This window comes from Monodelphis domestica, chromosome 7 (assembly GCF_027887165.1).
Source record: "Monodelphis domestica isolate mMonDom1 chromosome 7, mMonDom1.pri, whole genome shotgun sequence".
NCBI classification, from domain to species: Eukaryota; Metazoa; Chordata; class Mammalia; order Didelphimorphia; family Didelphidae; genus Monodelphis; species Monodelphis domestica.
This window is the reverse complement of record NC_077233.1, coordinates 183034517-183053237: the sequence shown is the minus strand read 5'-3', so window position 1 is coordinate 183053237 and position 18721 is coordinate 183034517. Positions and strand designations below refer to the sequence as shown.

The 18721-nt window shown below is 37.2% G+C and overlaps 1 protein-coding gene across 2 annotated transcripts; it reads left to right on the top strand.

Annotated features, from left to right (window-relative positions):
• Positions 1–2171: 2171 nt before the first annotated feature.
• On the top strand, positions 2172–18474 carry TVP23A (trans-golgi network vesicle protein 23 homolog A). 2 transcript variants are annotated; one of them, XM_001376460.5, is made up of 7 exons: positions 2172–2419; positions 3694–3773; positions 15626–15770; positions 16546–16635; positions 16840–16968; positions 17285–17419; positions 17870–18474. In XM_001376460.5, the coding sequence occupies exons 1-7, from the start codon at positions 2411–2413 to the stop codon at positions 17927–17929; spliced, it is 648 nt and encodes a 215-aa protein (XP_001376497.3). In that variant the 5' UTR covers positions 2172–2410; the 3' UTR covers positions 17930–18474. The 2 variants fall into 2 exon arrangements, with proteins under 2 accessions (XP_001376497.3, XP_007498711.2); XM_007498649.3 differs by lacking the exon at positions 16840–16968 and having other exon boundaries at positions 2173–2419.
• Positions 18475–18721: the final 247 nt, after the last annotated feature.

The following is an 18721-nucleotide window of genomic DNA, read 5'->3' as shown; positions in this document are numbered from 1 at the left end:
ATTAACCACAACTTAAGGGCAGCTAGTGACAGTTAGGCAAAAAATTGGGTTTCTAGGGGTGATTTCCCAGTCTAAGATAATTTATCTGTGAGCCCTAATTCAATGTACATAAGATTTGTTGGTCATTCTGGGTGGGAAAAAAGCCCCTAAATTTCTGCTGCATTCTCAATTCTCAATGAGTCCACATTTCACCACTCTTTCCATTTAGTTTTCATAATTAGCCACCAGCGAAGAGCTTTCCAAGACCTAAGCCCTTTTATAGCTGTGTCATATCTGACTTTCAGTCTCTAAATTTGTTTGACATTTAGAGGTGTTGTAAGATATTAAAAACTGGCAGAGCTGAAACCCAGTTATCCAAATGACCAGAAAGCTCAGTTGGTTTACTCTATCTAGTTTCCCAAGAAATATATGTGTATTGTGGGGATATTGGATTAAGGGAGAGAAGGCTTCCTTAATAAAGTACTTTACTGATGATTCTGCTTCACCCAGTCCTCTAGCTCCCAGTCATTCACTATTAAAAAAAATTTTTAACCCTTATCTTCCATCTTAGAATCAATACTATGTATTGGTTCCAAAGCAGAAGAGTGGTAAGGGCTAGGCAGTGGAGGTTAAGTGACTTGCCCAGGGTTACACAGCTAGGAAGTATCAGAGGCTGAATTTGAACTTAGCATCTCCTATCTTCAGGCCTGGCTCTCTATCCAGTGAGCCACCTAGCTGCCCCCAAGATCATTGATTATTTATGAAAAACTCTGGTTGTGGGTTATGGTATCCATATGGAACTTCTTTTTTTTCTCCCTCAAAATTAGGAATATATTCTCCCTATCAACTATTTTCCTTATTCCTAGTTCCTCACTCAGAACTCTTAATTTAATTCCATTGTAATGGAAAGGCCTTAGAGAATGCTTAGATCTTCCCTTACTGGTGTTTTATACAAAGCATGCATTGATGTTCACTACTTGGTTCCAGTACAGCATGTGGAACTTTGGAGAGAGTCCACAAAAAACTCAGGAGTCCATGCTATGTGATAATGAAAGAAACGTCTAAATTTCAGGAGCTGGAAGGGCTGATGACTAAATGTACATGTAAAATGTCAGAGCAGAGGCCTTCTTGCCCTCTTCCTTGTGGCTTTGGAGTGAGGATCATGACTCTCTGTGACAGAAAGCTGCCACATGTCCCTGAATACGCGGTACATTTCATTTTGTGTTAATTCCTTCCGGATCTTAGGTAAGTGAGCACACAGAGTTGGCCTCATGAGTTTTGTAAGTGCAGAAGTGATAAAGCATGTCCCCTCAGCAAAACCACCAGTGGGCAAGGCAGCGGTTGTATGGCCTGGTTGGCTGGGTCCTGCAGGGAACTGACACATCAGCTGAGACCCTGCATTCTGGAAGGAGCCACTACACCCGAGCAAGGCACTAACTCTCTCATTGCCAATACTTGACCTTAACCTAAACTTGGTAAAGACTGTAGGGGGAGAAAAAAGACTCCCGGGCCAGGATTTCCCTTTGGCTTTATTTACATGTTCTCTAGACGTGTGCCTCAATAGCAGGGTTCTTCAAATTCATGTTCATTCTTCAGCCCCACGCACTCCACTGCCATGGCCTTAGTGTGTGAGGGGCGGACATTGCTGCTTCCCTAGTGAGAGATATTTTGGTAACTTCTGTCTTTCTTAACCTTCTCAGAAAAATATTTTCTTGCTAAAACTAATTGAAATCAACTGGTTGATCAATATTGAGAGAAACACACTTGATGGCAGTTTGTTCTAGTGCTGCTCTGCTCACTACTGGTGTGACCTTAAACCATTTCAGTTCTCTGGTGAATTAGATGGGAAAGAGCAGGAAGTGGCTTTTGCCTCTTTTTGTATCTTGGCGCTTAGCCTGGCACATAATGAGCGCTTAATAAATGTTGATTGATGAATTGGTCCGTTCTCAGTTTCCTCATTTGTAAAAGGATGGGGTTGGACTAGATCCCGTCCAGCTATAATTACGGTACTACCTCTGAGATTTCTCTCATTCTGTGACTCGCCAAAGCCTCTTCTCCACCTTTACAGTGGTACCCCCCACCCCCACCTCGGACAGAGTCCACCTTTTCTCGAATGTTTCATTGGTCACTCTTTCCTCTTTATCCTTTCTCTCAGGCCCCGCCCCCAGCCCAGGTCTCCGATGCGCTGGGCAGCCAATCCCGCGCCTGCGCTCTGGGGTGTGGAGGCCAGCCCCTTAGCAACTGGTACCTCCGCAGCCTGAGCTCAACGCGCTACCCCCATCCCCACCTCTTCCACCTCCATCCTATCCCGCCTATGTCCCTGATCCTCCGGCCCTGTGGCGGCCGGACGTCAAGAGAGAGGGAAACAAAACAAAACTAGGCCTCAACCTAGTCGCCCTTTGGGCCGACGGGAAGGTGGCCAGGTGGGAAGATGAAGCAGGTGAGGCGATGGAGGAAGGAGCCACCTCCGCCCTGGGAAGTGAGGGAGTGACGAGAGGAGCCTCCGGGGATCGGAGTGGGGGGATTATGGAAGGGAGGGACGAGGAATGAGAGGGACCAGGTTGAGAGAGGGTGAACGAGCCATAGGAGGGGTTTGGTGGGAGTGTTGGGAGAGGTTATCGAGGAGAGTGTGGGTTGGGAGGATGGGAAGGTGGGAAGTGGGAGGTTGGGAAGATGGAGAGAGGGAGGAGGAGGAGGGTCCAAAAGAAGAAGAGGAGAGGGAGACGGGCTAAAAGAAATTGGAGGGGAAGGGCTGAAGCTGGGGTAGAAAGGAGGATGGGAGGGGCAGAGTAGGGAGGAAAAAAAAGGGAGGGGTTTGAGGAAAAGTCCAGAGCTGAGGGAGAAGGATGGGAAGGGTCAGGGTAGAGAGAGATGGGAGGAGCTGACAGGGCGGTGTCCTGCACATAGGAGGCATTTCACTAAGTGCATGCTTGTTGGCTGGCTGACTGACAGTAAGGGAGGTGGATAATAGGGGGCTTGTGATATTGGAGGGCTAATAAAGGCTGGAAGTAGTGGTCTCAAGCAGATAGGAGAGGTTCATAGAGGAGTAGTCAGGGTGGAGGATGGGGCAGAGGGCTGAATATGAAAAAAGGGACTGAACTGAAACCATCAGGTAGAACAATTTGAGACCCTAACAGAGTCAGAGAAAGCTTGTACTCATTGTTATACCCTCATCTTGAGGCAGCATGGTAGAGTTGATAAAGTATTGGACTTAAGCTAGGAAAGGCTTGGGTAGAATTCCACTGTACTTAACATTTAACCTTGGGTAAGTCACAACTTCTCTGGACCTCGGTTTCTTCCTCTGTGAAATGAGGGAGCTGCATTCCATGACCAACATCCCTTCTAGTTCTAAATCTATATGTGTGTATGTAATATCTCCCTTTGATTTCTAGTCCTTATTCCTTATGAGAAGCCAGAAGAAATTTAAGGCAATGGGCAGCGTATTTAAGGGATTCCTAAACATCCATTATGGACTAATGGGGTAGGAGACAGATAAAAAAGTTCAGACGAGTAGGATGTCATAGGATCAACAAGTTGAGAGGTTCTTACAGATCATTTAGTCCAGTTTCTTAATTTTACAGTTGAGGAAAGAGGCCCAGTAGGGACTTATCCAAGTGTACACAAATGGTAGAATCAGAATTTGATCGTGATTCTGAATCCAATGTTCTTTCCACTCAGTAGTAATGGTTTTCTTTTTGTTTTATTTTCTCCTAGTCCCTAGTGGATGACACAGAGGATGTGTCTCTTGATTTTGGAAATGAAGAGGAATTGGCATTGAGGACAGCTAAAATCAGGTAAATTCAGATAGTCTTTCCTAACGTATGCAATTTTAGTCCTAGCTATGTGGTAATGATGGACTTTTGACTTGAGAGAAGTCATTTGCCTTCCCCAAGCCTTAAATGTAAAACGAGAATAGTTGGACAAGCATTATGAAGACCAGACAAACCTCTATAAACCACATTGCAATTAAAAGGAAAATGAAAAGTGCAGTGAAGTAAGGGTCAGAAGTCCCAAACTTTAGTTTTGATTAATACATAACTATTTGTGTGACTTTGGGAAAATTATTTCTATGCCCTTACTTCTTTTTCTATAAAATGATTAGGAATAATTTCTAAGGTCTTGTCCAAATTAAAATTTTGACCCATGACCAAAAATGGTACTTCTAACTCTAGCTGACCATATCAACAAATCAAAATATTGATTTGAACTTTTCTTCGTTCTCTTGAATGAAGTTCCAGAGTATGAACTGCTTAGTGGAAAATTATAATGAGAAAAATAGAACAAAGTTCATGTCCTACTAAAGAGAAGTCAATATCTTACACAAAAAGGTCACAGTATAAAATAAACTAAGGAAAGGAAATAAATGTCTAGTGATCATACTATCCTCTTTAATAGTAGGCCATTTGTTTTCCTGAAATAGAATTGAGTTTTAGCAGAACCAGCTGGTTTGAGAGAACTTGCTTGGATTCTGACTTTGGGCAATAAATCATATTCACTTTTTTGTTAATCTTAAAAAAACTATTAAAAATATAGAAATATAACAATGTAAGCAGCTCCCACAGAGATCAGGTTATTTCATTTTAAGGAACATTCATGATTACCAAGGAAAATAACCCACAGAATCAAGGAACTAAACAAATTTCAGTTCTCGTTGATTAAAGCAGGATATTACATGTTATGAAATTAACTCCTTGCTTTGCTTTTGGTTTAACTTCCCCTTACACTTGCGTTGACTTAACATGAAATAAATTGTGGAAACTAAGCCATTAGTAAGATGGGATAACTGTTAAATGTTGGGTACCTTCTGAAAGGTCAGCAAAAGGTATACCAGGAATATAGTCCTTGTTTCCCTCTGCCCCAAATCCACACACTACCTCATTTGTTCCATTATCTAAGTACAGCTGTATCTGAACTTTACTTCACCAGTTTGGCAAGTGCTAGAGAAATGAGTAAGGGAGGTTTCTTAAGGAGAGTTAGGCAGGGTTTCTTAAGGAATGTCTTCAAATAAAGGGGAAAGATCTCTCCTATCCAAGGAGTGAATTCTCTTTCAAATTACATGACATTAGATTAGAGCAGCCAACTAGAATCTCTTATTTTGTTCTTAAGGCTTTTTGGTAGTTGAATAGATGGTGAGTTTCCGCTACTTTCTTCTTTCTGAAACCTTACTTTCCACAGGGAGGAAACATTTCCATTTGGCTTTTAGGAGAAGTAAGGGAGAAAGACTTTTTGTGGAACAGGTAAACATTTTTCCTTAGGGGTTTTATCACTCTCTTTCTTAGAAGGCTAAATGTAGGACTAGAAAAGAATGGAGGGAAGCTTCAAGGAATGAAAGCTTCCTTTGGCTCTCAGCAAACTTTCTAACAGTATATGTAATGAAATTCTTTCTTTTACAGCACAGCTCCCTACCCACCACCCCAGCTAGAAGTGTTTTAGCAATGGCCATATTATCATTTTTTAATATTTTAGAGACAAAGAATTTATTGGGCAGAAAATTGGACTAGATAAACTCTGAGATCTCTAGAAACCATAAGATCAAATAATTAGAACTGTAAGAAACCTTAGAGGGCATCATTACCAACCTACTCATTTTATGGAAATTTACTATTATTATAATTTCCATAATTTATTTTATGGAAATTCCATAAAATCCATTTTACGGAACTAGACATCTAGGGACTTGAAGTCACCTAGGTAATAAATGGAAAGGCTGGCTTTTGAACCCAGGTCCTCCAACTTCACATCTCATAGTTTTTTTGCTGTAGCATGCTGTCTCTGATTCTGGTATGACTTTTTAATTTTTCTTCTGTCTTCCTAGTGTTCACTGTCCCTTGCCCTTTAGCCACTCAGTCCCCTTGTAGCTCTGCAGCTACCCCACATCACCCATAATAAACTTACAACTATACCTCATTTCTAACCCTGTGTTTGATGCACCAAGAGTATCTCTCCAGAAAAACTCCTATTCTTTCCCTGTTAGGAAGAACACAAACAGACTAAACTAATTCTCACTTAAGTGTGAATGACTGCTGCCTCACACAGAACATTTATTGTAGCAGGGCAAAGATAGTGAGTGGTAGGTCAGGCAGTGTCTGGGAAGGGAAAGATACACAATGGTTTGGGTTATTATATGGGTACCAATGGAAAGAAGTTTAGCTGTTCAGGAGTAAGATTAAAAAAAAAAATAGTGGGGTCTGTAATCTATTAAGTCTCAGCACCAGTGATTAGGATGCAAATTTTGAGCTTAAGAATAGAGATGGGTTAGAAGATCTGAATATAAATCCTGAAAGGTCAGGAACTGGAGGCAGGGTCTTTATTCCTCATCCAATATTCTTTCTACTATAAGGTCAAATCCTGCATGACTAGAAAGAAGGAAATAACCCAGAATTAAAGGAGTAGAAAGATGTTTTCATAGTAAAAGAGAATGTTTATTAAGCTGAGTTTGTTTTATGGGTGATTTTAAAAGTTCATTTCAATTTAATACTTATTGAACACTGGCTGTAAAATCATAGCATGATGTGTGAGGGAAAGTTTATGGTGTAAAATGACTACTAAGACAAAGTTGGCTTCTACTGGATTGTAATCTCCTTGAGGACAAAACTAGCCTTACTCATCTCTGAATTTCCCTCTCTAGCAAAATGCTTGCATTTAATAGGAATTTTGCAGGGTATGTAATTTTACGTGGTATCTTGAATGCCTCTACTGGATATATTATTCATTTCCCTCCTTTGATTTCTAGTGGATGCAGAATAGTCTTGTATTAATACAAATTTCCTTTCCTTTATGTGTGAAAAACATTTTCCTGGTCAATTGCTGATTTATCATTATCATTATTAAATTTTGCCTCTTTGTAGAGTTTGAAGCATAACAGTTTTCCCCCCTCTGGAAAGGGTCTGTGAATTTATGTTGACTTGTGTTTTGTTTTCTGTATTCAGAAGTTCTGGGTAAATTTTCTTGTATGACTTCTCACATTATGACGGTCAAGTTTTTTAACTTGTTTTGTTCTTCTGGGAGGCCTTATGATCCTGAAGTTGTCTCTACATCTTATCTTTGAAATACATGGCTTTTTCTTCTAAAGAATCATGTGTTCTTTTAATATAATTGCTTTCTGATTCCCCTTTGTAGATCTTCCTAATATTTTCCTTTTTTACTTCTTAGAGAGGCTCACCACTATACATTTAAGATTTTTTATTCAGCTAATTATTTCTACTTGTGCAAGTTCCAAATTCTGACATTTGTTCTTTTATGACTTCAATCAAGATTTTGTTTCTCTCTTAAACCATTCTGGAACATTGTGCTGAGGTTTCATGTTTTTTAGGGAATCCGTAGGGTTTTTGCTTCATCAGGTGGTAGTCTAATTTTCTTTATCTCAAAATATATAATCTTTTGGATGTTTTGGTATATATTCCCATTTTAGAATCTTTGCTGATGATTCATATATCTTTGTTTTTTAATTGCATTTTCTTCCTCTTAGGATTTTTTATTCTTTTCACCTTCTTCCCTTTTGTTCTCCTGTCACTCACTTTCTGACTCTTAACCTATTTGATGGTACTTTTATCTCTGTGGATGGACTACAGGGCTGCCTTCAGTCTTCTCCCATGCTGAGGAATTTGCTTGTATCAGTTTTGGTATCTGTTCCAAATACCTTCTGGGAGCTCAACACTACTATCTTCTTCTACATCAAAATTCAGTACCTGTTTCTTCCCCATGCAGCTATGCACAATGGCTTCCTATCTCAGCTCTCTATCCTTTTTTTTTATCCTTATTTTCTGTCCTGGTAATAACTCTAAAGGCAGAAAAGGAAGGGCTAGGCAAATGGGGTTAAGTGACTTGCTCAGGGTCACACACCTAGGAAGTGTCTGAGGCCAGATTTGAACCCAGGTCTTCCTGACTCCAGGCCTGATTCTATCCATTCTGATACCTAACTGTCTTAATTCTCTTTATTCTGTAGGCTTCTGATTGTGCTGAATCATTACCTGCTGTCTTTTGATTGATCAATGAAGTTTGGGTTGGGTGTTCCAAACAGTATCTTTGCATCCTTGGAGTCTGCTAACCAGAGGTCACACTAGTTAGCAGGAAACCCTATTTCCCCTCTTCCATATTTCTTCATTCTCTCTTCAGACTGGGTTTATTCCTTTGCTTATTGAAATAGGATAGATAATATGGGAAAGGCAGGTTTGGGTTTGTCAGCACAAAATTCCTGAGTGAGTCCAGAAACAGAGCCTGTGGTCTGGTTTGTGCACCTAGTTGTAGCAGGGAGACTAGTAGGGGAGGGCTACCAAATGAGAGTGTTTTGGATGAACATTCTACATTGTTAATTTTTAAGACTATTTACCTTTTGAGGTTTCTTGTTTTCTTGTCCTGGGTGTTCAGCTGTAATTGCTTCACTTCTAACATCTAATTCCCCCCTTTTTCATTTTGGAGAGTTGGGGGGAGTCTGAAGAAAATGTCTAGTCCTCCAGCTTAAGGATCACATAAGCCAGAAGTCCATGCATATGAGGTATTTAACAAATGCATGTTGAATCTATAAAAACAGCTCCTTTTAAAAAATGCCCCCTCCCCTAACTTCCGATAGACCCTAGTTATCGGGATGTGTCGACCTTTTGGTCGAATTACATTTTAAATTTTCTGTTGATATTGTTTTCCTGTGCACAAGTTAACTTATTTGAAGTAGCCCTTAGTTTAAATGCAGTGTTTAAGGTATCCTCCAGTAGTGCATGTTAAATTTTGAAGCCACTATTTGAATATATTACCATTGGGCAGTTGAGTACAAGATTTGGCTTAGTGTTACTGAACATCTACAGGTTTGAAATCTTTATCAGATTGGATCTCAACATTTCTCTAATCCCCCACTCATAGAAGACACTAGAATGATTGCAGAGGCCACTAGCCTCTAACATGAAGAAAAGATGCCCACAAAGTCTACTGACTTTGTTTCCCTTTATTGACTTGCATGGGTTTTGTTCATTCACGTTCCAACAGAATTGTCACAAGATCAAAAGCGTGATGTCGCTTTAAGCTAAAGGACAGAAACAAGGGAGAAAAACGTTGTGTGGTGATTGAGGAGGGAGTTTTTATTCATTTCCACATTCAAAGCTGTATTACGATGACCTTTAGTGAGACAGCATAAGTATTCATTTATGCCACCTACTTTAGGAGTACCAAGTAGGTCAGAAATAGAACATTTTCCTTAATTTAGATAGAGAAAGAGGAGTGGGGAGGAATGACACTGTCTAACAAAAAGTAAGAAGGAAAATGGAATCTAGGCCATATTTATACATTATCACAATGGCAAGTAGATGTAATCAATTCAAATAGGACAGCTGAGTAAAAAGAAAATTAGCTAAATATATTGTTTGAATAAATCCAATAAAATAGTTAATCATAACAGTGTAGATGTATGTAACTTGGGTTTGTCAGTTGTCATAATCTGATTTCTGTTATTTCTAACTTAAGGATGCTAATTTTCTTTTGGAGTCTTGATGAATATTGATCTTTTCACTTTGAATATTTCATCAAAACAGAAGTCTGTTTTACTGAATTGGGGAGAGCAGGTAATTTCTGAAGGGCCAGCTAACTTGATATTTTCTGTCATTGTGAATAAACTTAACAATATGTGGTTTTTATAGCTAACTACAACAGCACTTTTTTTTCTACTGTATTTAGGACAATAACACTATTCTTAATCTGTCAAGTAACTCGGCCCCAGTGGGAAATAGTAGTTCTTTTAAACGTGAAGAAACAAACCACATTAAGGTTCTGTTGACCTTGACAATACTTTAATTAAGTGATTTCATTTCCCCCTTTAAACATCTGTCCCATGATTTAGATGTTGACATACTTGCTGGTTGAATAGGGAAGAACTTCTTGGCTCATAACTTTAAATTCATAAGAAATATTTTATTTGTAAATTATTACAAGAAAGGTGATGATTCTTATTGATAGAAGGTTCTTCTGGGAGACAGTGAAAAAGAAAGATGGAGTGATGAAGAGGTAGAGATGAGAGGAGGTGATAGAAGGTATAGCCAGGCTGTTTCTATTAGATTCTATAAATTAGAGAAAACCCATTATAGGACTAGGGCAGGGAATATGTTGAAGGAGAGGAGAAAGGCCTTATCCTATTTGCTTTTATGAGTTACAACCGACATATTTTTGCAATGCTAAGAAGTGAATCTGTTTCCCTCCTGTGAATAACATATCTTGACTTTAAAGATTTTGCTTCTGCCTTAACATATTATCTGTTGTTTGAAAGCAAGGGTAATACTTTAATTTATATTTGTGATGGGTATACAAACTGTCTCATGTTTGGGAACAAGATGGGGCAACATTCATCTCCCTATTTGAACAAATTTAAAAATTTTTTTACTTTTTAAAATTTTGACTTCCAAGTCCTCTTCTTTCTTCCTACGTTCTCCCACACCCACTGAGAAGGCAAGCAATATATCAACTATCCATGTGCAGTCATGCAAAATATTTCCATATTAGCCATATTTTTTTAAAAAATAAGAAAAACAAAGTGAGGAGATTATACTTCAATTTGCACTCAGAGTTCATCACTTCTCTATCTGGAGAAGAACCATACTTTTTCATTATGAGTCCTTTGGAATTGTTTTGCAACATTGTATTGATTGGAATAGCCAAGTCTTTTGCAGTTGATCATCATTACATTGTTAGAACTAAGCACAATGATCTCCTGGTTCTTCTCACATTACTTTGCATCAGTTCAATAATATAGAGCTTACCATAATACCTTCCATTAAATGTAGTTTCTCTGATTATCTCTTTTAATTAGTTCTATTTTTGCTTTTGTTCTGTCTGAGATCATGATTGCTACCCCTGCCTTTTTTACTTCAGCTGAATGAAGCATAATATTCTGCCCCAGCTGTTTATTTTAACCCTGTGTGTCTTTCTGCTTGCAGTGTCTTTTGAAACAACATACTGCTGGATTCTGGTTTCTAATCCAGTTCTCTATATGCTTCCATTTTATGGGTTAGCTAATTTCTAACATTCATAGTTATGATTATGCATTTTCCTCCATCCCATTTTTGTTTCTTTTCTCCCTTCACCTTTTATGCTGTTCCTCAAGTCTATTTTTCTCCTAATCACTGCCTTCCTTAATCTGCCCACCCTTTAATCATCCTACCCCATTTTCTTCTCCCCTTTCTCTCCTATTGAGACAGATTTCTGTACCTGAGTACACACACACACACACACACACACACACACACACACACTCTTCCCTCTTTGACCCAGTTCTGATATGAATGAGGTTTAAGTATTGCTCACTCAACACCATTTTCTCTTCTGCTGTAAAAGCTCCCTTTGTATATCTCTTTTATGTGTGAAAAATTTCCCCATTCCATCTCTCACTTCTTCCTTTTTCCTTCATCTCTTTCTCACCCCTTCAGTTTTTTGGAATCTCATTCCAAAAAAATGACTCATACTCATTCCTTCTGATTCCTTTTAAACTACCTGAATAATGATAAAGTTCTTAGGAGTTACATGTATCATCTTCCTATATAGGAATGTGAACATTTTAACTTTACTGAGTCCCTTATGATTACTCTTTCATGTTTACCTTTTTATGCTTTTCTTGGGTCTTCAATTTAAATGTTAGATTTTTTATTCAGTTCTGGTCTTTTCATCCATAATGCTTGAAAGTCCTCTATTTTGTTAAATTTCCATTCTTCCTCCCACTTCTAAAGGATTATGCTGTTTTGTTGGGTAGTTGATTCTTGGTTATAATCCTAGCTTCCCTGCCTTCTGGAGTATCATATGCCAAACCCTCTGTTCCTTTAACATGAAAGTCATGCCATCCCGTCTGATCCTAACTGTGGCTCCATGATATTTGAATCTTTGTAAATATCTCTGTAACCTGGAAATTCTGAAATTTAGCTATAATATTCCTGGAAGTTATATTTTGAGATTGCTTTCAGGAGGCAACCAGTGGATTCTTTCTATTTCTATTTATTCTCTGGCTTTAAGATATCAGGGCAGTTTTCCTAGATAATTTCTTAAAATATGATGTATAAACTCTTTTTTTGACCTTGGCTCTTAGATAATTTTTAAATTATTTCTCTTGATCTAGTTTCCAGGCCAGTTGTTTTCCCAATAAGATATTTCACATTTTCTTTCATTTTTTTCATTCTTTTGACTTTGTTTTATTGTTTCTTGATGTCTCATGGAGTCATTAGCTTTTACTTGTCCAAATCTAATTTTTAAGAAATTATTTTACGTGGTGAACATTTGTGCCTCTTTTTTCCATTTGGCCAACTTTACATTTTAAATAGTTCTCTTCAGTGGATTTTTGTGCATGTTTTACGAGTTAGTCAATCCTGTTTTTTTTTTTTAAGTGTTATTTTCTTCAGTATTTTTTGTGCCTTTTTTAACCAGCTATTAATTCTATTTTCATAATTTTCATGCATTACTCATTTATTATCCCAATTTTTCCTCTACTACTCTTAGCTCTTTAACTCTTTCAGGAATTTTTACTGGGCTTGAGTCCAATTAGCATTTTTCTTTGAGGCTTTGTTTGTAGCTATTTTCATACTATTATCTTCTTCTGGGTTTAAATCTTGGGATTTTCTATCACTGTACTACTTTTTTATGATCAAATTCTTTTTTTGTTTGTTTGTTTTATTTGTTCATTTTTCTAGCCTCTTTCTTGACCTTGAAGTTTATATTAAAATTGGGCTCTGCTCATAAGGGGGACAGTAGGCATTGCTCCCAGTTTCAGGCTTTTTTGTACTGCTATTCTCAGAGGTAGTTCTAGGGGGTCTGCGAGTTTTTGGTGCCTCCAAGTATGATCCTGAGAGAAGTTTGGTTACTGTTCTTTTGGTCTGTATTCTAGTCTTTAACTAGGAAGGGTCAGGTCCCCTGTATCTATAAGTGCTAGCACTTCTCTTTGTTTTTTCCATTGTGCCCAGGGTCTGTTTCCTTGTATCTGATCACCACCATTCCTCTCTGCTCTGGAACTTCAACCCAGAATAGCATGGGCAGTAGCGCTGCCAATCAATGACAATTGTACTCATTCCCAGCAAAGGGTCCTCTATAATCTCTTTCTCACTAGTTGTCTGACCCTCCCCATGATCTCTAGGCTGAGATCCCCCAAAGTTGTTGTTGTTGCTACAGACATTGCTGTATGTATAGCCTCTGGTCAGGCTGCAACTTTGGTGATACAGATTTCTCTTGCCCACCTAAGTTTTCTTGGGTAGGAAAAATGTCTCACTCTGATTTTTTATTGAATCTGCCTCTCCAAAATTTGAGGTGTTATTTTAAAATTGTTTGGAGGAGAATATGGAAGAGTGCAACTGGGTGGTTGTCCCTAATCCTCCATCTTGGCTCTGCCCATTTCCCTATTCAATGCCTTTTTTGATATTGACCCTTTCGATCATTAAAGAAAATTATCTTTGTGTTTAAATGGTTTCTAAAAGTTTGCTAAATTCTTTACATACATTCTCATTTGAGATTCACAATAACTGTGATGTATGCATTATAGATACTGTTTCCCTTTTACATATGAGTGCTTAAGCGACTTACCATGGCTACTCACTATCAGAGATAAGACTTTAATCTAAGTTATCCTGAGACTAGATCTAGCAATCTATCCCTTACATGCCACATTTTTATAATTTTAGAATGTATAGATACCATCTTTCTGGGAGGGGAAAAGCCTTTTAGGAAATATATCTCACTCTACTGAATTAATTTTTTGAAATAAATAATAAATACAATAGGAGTTAATGTCTCTTTATATATTTTTGTTAGTTAGAAGATGTGACCTGATGTGGAAAATTAGCTACAAAAATTTTCCCTTCTCATAATTTAAAGAAATTAGCACTAAAATCCATAATAGCCAGCATTTATAGTATTTCATTATATAAAAAGCACTTCACATAAATCCACACTTTACCCAATAACACTTTTAAAATAGTACAAGTATTACATTTCTTATAATAGGACAAATGAGGACACTAGTGCCTAGAGATCAAGTGACTCATTCAGAGTCACACAGCTAATAAGGAGCAAATTCTGGATTAAAAACAATTTTCCCCCCCATTAACAAGCATGTATTTAATCTCTGCCCTATTTCTCCTTCTTTCCTAAATTTAAAAAAGAAACAGAAAAAATAAAACCCTCATAACAAATATATATAGTCAAACAAAGCAAATTCCTACATTGGCCATGTCCAAAAACATACATCTCATTCTGTATCTTGCATCATTTATTTCTGTTAGGAGATGGGTAAGATGTTTAATCTTTGGTTCTCTGGTACTCTTATTTGTCATTGCGAACATTGAGAACATTAGAGTTCTCAAGTCTTTCGCTTCTTTTCCTTTATAATATTTTTGTGGTAAAAATTGTTCTCCTATCTTTACTCTGCATCTAGTTTATATAGGTCTCTTCCCAGTTTTCTCTGAAATCAGCCATTCATATTTATGGGGCAGTAATGTTTCAGTACATTTACTTACCATAATTTGTTTAATGTTTCTTACCAAGATAGGACTTAATTAGCTCCCAGGTTTTGTTAATATAAAAAGTTTCTAAAAATATTTTTGTTTATATGTGACTTTCCTCTTTCTTTGATCTCTGGGGGTCTAGGAGTGCTATCACTTGATCAAAGGATTTAGGTGACTTTGGGAGCGTGGTTCCAAGCTGCTTTCCAGAATGGCTGAACCAATTTGCAGGTCTACCCACAACTATTATTAGGACTGTTTTCCTAGAGCCCCTCCAATAATTAGCATTTTCCCTTTTTACCATCTCTGCCAATACTAGGTATGAGGTGGAACTTCAGAATTGATTTTACTTTTCTTTAACTTTAACAATTTCTCTGTTAAAGATTTGTAATATTTTTATATTCTTGTTGAGGGAGGGAAGGCTGATCTTCACTTGAGAAAAAAAAATTATCTCTCACCTTTTCCTTTATTTGTACAAAATACTGAATAATAATACCCAGGCTGAAAAAAAAACATTGTTTTAAGATGTAAACGAGTCCTTCTGTCCTGAAATATCTATTTTGAGGGCTTGAGATTATGAAATTTAAAATATATATGTGTGTGTGTGTGTGTATATACACACACACACACAACAACTACAATAATGCAAATGGAAATATCAAAAGATCACAAAACAATTGAAGAAGGAATGTTGCAAAATTATAATAAACAAGCTTGGCTTCAAAGACCAGGTATGAGAGGATACCTTCCTTCAATTATTTGCAGCAAGAAGCTATGGGAAGAGGATTCTAAGGGTGGAGAAAATTGCTTACAATTTCATATTCTTTTGATACATTGATCAGTTTTTCTGGATTTTTTTCCCTCTTCTCCTTTTCAAAATTTTTGTTATAAGGGTTGACTCTCTGGGAATGGGGAAGGGTAGAAACATGAGGAAAATTGAGGCATCGTGAAAACAAAAGATGCCAATAAATCTCTTTTTAAAACCCCCAAAAGATGCATTTAGTACCAGCAATGCTTTTTATTGAATATTTAATTAAAAACCAACAATCTAAATTTCTAGCTGTCATAAAATATATTAAAAACTAGAGTATCTCCATTTGAATGATTAATTCAGGAATAGATTCTGCAAACCTGGATTAACAAACAACACTTTCATATTTACCTATTAAAGCTAGTGTTTTGGATTATTTTCCTAGGCATCCACTGGCCACCTTTTTCCACCTCTTTTTCCGAGTGAGTGCTATCATTACCTACTTGTTCTGTGACTGGTTCAGCAAAAGTTTTGTTGCCTGTTTTGTCACTATACTGCTTCTCCTGTCCTTTGACTTTTGGTCTGTCAAGGTAAGACAAATCTTGCACCAGCAATGGATTTGTTTCCAATAATTTTATAATCTTTATTTGCTAATCATGACTTTTTTTATTCATTTGGATATTTTAAGAAATAAATACAATTTGGACAAAGCTGTAGGTTGGGGATAGTGACCATACACTTAAGATTTCATTGATATAGTGAATGCCTTTTACCAATATGGGGTGGTCTGCAGTTTATAGTTATAGAGTTGAGATTAAGGGATTCACTACAGGTCCCATAGACAATATGTGTCAGAGGGAGATGAATCTATGTCTTCATGTCTCCCTGGCTCCAGTTCCAGGCCTTCATATATTGCACAAAACTGCTACTTTGGTTAAAACCATTATGAAATATTTAAGGATATAGAAAATGTTCCCTGAATCTGGTGAAAAGTTACAGCATTTAATTCTCTACTGATGGCAACAAATAATAGCATCACACTTACAAATCTTAGGATGATGGCTCTGTCATCTACCAGATATTCCTCTATATCTCTTTCCTATTTTAGACGATGGTTCTGAAATAGATAGGTCAGATGCTGCTACTTAATTTTTTAAATTTCAAATTAGATGTCAGTAAAAGTAATTTTAAGAAAATAGCATGTTTCATCCTATCTTCCCTTCCTGTCCCCATGACTTATATATGTGACTTACATTTTACCTGTCATTAAAAGGGTGTTAATCTTTCTGTGTGGTATGCTTGTAATAATAAACAGTGAGCTAAAGGAGAAGCGCATCTTATAGCTAATTTGTCCGTTTTCATTAGAATGTGACAGGAAGACTCATGGTTGGCTTACGGTGGTGGAACCAAATAGATGAAGATGGAAAAAGTCATTGGATTTTTGAAGCCAAAAAGGTATTGAGATGAGTTAAGGAGAAACTAAAAATTGTTCAATTTTTATATTGGTTTGTTTCAGGTTTTGTACCTGTCTTGATTCCTGCCTGCACAAGATGTATCCCCACTGCCTCTTTCCTGGTACATGAATATTGTGAATAGTACAAGTAAAGTCAACATGAACCACAATGTCACACTTTAAATTGAACTACATTCTCTTAACAGGTCTCTTTAAATAATTCAACTGGAACAGAAGCTGAAGCTAGAATCTTCTGGCTTGGTCTGATTATTTGTCCATTAATCTGGACTGTATTCTTTTTTAGCACCTTATTCTCCCTGAAGCTCAAGTGGCTGGTAAGGCATTAACATCTTCCCGCAATACTTTTTTGTCATCTTCTTAAATTTAGTGGTGAGAAGAGTTGTGGGAGTTTTGCTATGACACTTTAAGGCTTCATCCTACTTTTAATAGTGAGCCTATTATGCATGCTTGAGCCAGGGTACTGAAATTATACCTAAAGATGAGCCTACTTTACTGCCAATATTAAAACAAAATGCTAATAGTACAATGGTCTTCTGAAAAATGGGGATAGAGCTCTATCAAGATGATTAAAATTAAGAAATCCTTCTGATTTTTTAATAAAAATATATCTTTTTCTTTTTTTCTGAACAGGCACTTGTGATTGCTGGAATCTCCCTCCAAACAGCTAATCTCTATGGATACATCCACTGTAAAATAGGAATAGGAGGACAAAAAAGTATCACTAAAGTCACATCGAGGTTTCTATCCCAGACAATTTTTCAGAGAGTAAGTTGGAGGTAACTGTATATGAGTTAGTGCTAAAGTCTCTGAAGTGCATCAATGCAAAGAGCCACTTTTATTTACATCCCATACCTCAAGTTTTTAATAGTTTGCAAGTAAGCCAAGCTAGCATTGATAGTTTAAAAAGATTGAAATACTATTAAGTAGGAAAAATGAAACCAAAAACCTCCCACTTAATTAGATTAATATCTTCTGGTAATTACATTTAGACAGAACTTGATTTTAAATTCTGAAGAAAGTATAGAATAATTATTTCATATTTCTGAACTGTGATGTCTCATGAACCTACTTAAGTAACACAAGCCTTGTGCATCGGTAACCTCTAAATACTTAAGCAGATAAGCTATTAGTTACTACATATTTTGTGATATATTTCTTATGCTTATATTTCTATGGAGAGAGTAATACAATATCTACCTATTTTCCATTTTATAGGAGTGTCAAGATGAATTTCAAAAGCCTGGTCTAGAGGGAATGGAAACACACAAACATTAAATGAGAATCAGTGGCTCCAGGATAAGGTTCTGACACTGAATTCACATTTCTGATCCACTGTGTAATTTGGCTTCCTTTACCTTTTCACCCTTCCTGGTGTCACAGTATCTTGAACTAGCTATGCATATTTCTTTACTTGGATCTTACACACTCTGTGTCCTCCTCGCACCCACCTTTGAAGCTTTTCTTGGTTGCTTCCACTATATTGGCCTCATGAATTCATAACGCTTAAGGAAGTATATACCACTTGTTTGGTACTTTATACTGTTTTTTGACTTCTTGCTAGTATGGTGGAAAAGTGCTGGACTAAGATGATTTTGGTTCAAATCTGAACTAAGCTCCCTACTATTTATATTATATGAAGCTACATTTGCTAAAAAATGGAGATAATATATGCTGCATTTCTCAGTGTTAGAAGGATCAAATGAGAATATATGTGAAAGCACTTTGTAAACTAAAGTACAAATAAATGTACAAAAAAAAAGTACAAAAGTACAAATAAATGCAAAATAGTTACTGTCCCAACTAGACAGTGCACTCCTTGAGATCTCAGTTGTCTGTATCTTCTTTAGTGCCCAACACATAGTAGGTACTCAAGAGTTTACTGAATATATAGCCATTTGTTGGATTTTCTTGATTAAATACTTGGTGATTCTGACACCATTTAGCACTTTTATAAATTATAGCATAATTCAAGAGTTGACATTTTAGCAGTATATGTGGGAGCAGCTACATGGCTCCTTGGACTAGGCCTGGAGATGGGAAGGTCCTGTGTTCGAATTTGGCCTCAGA

Coding starts and splice junctions, on each gene's coding strand:
- TVP23A (XM_001376460.5), top strand. Junction 16,969..17,284: donor CCCTGAAGCTCAAGTGGCTG/GTAAGGCATTAA, acceptor TTTTCTGAACAG/GCACTTGTGATTGCTGGAAT. Junction 17,420..17,869: donor CCCAGACAATTTTTCAGAGA/GTAAGTTGGAGG, acceptor TCCATTTTATAG/GAGTGTCAAGATGAATTTCA.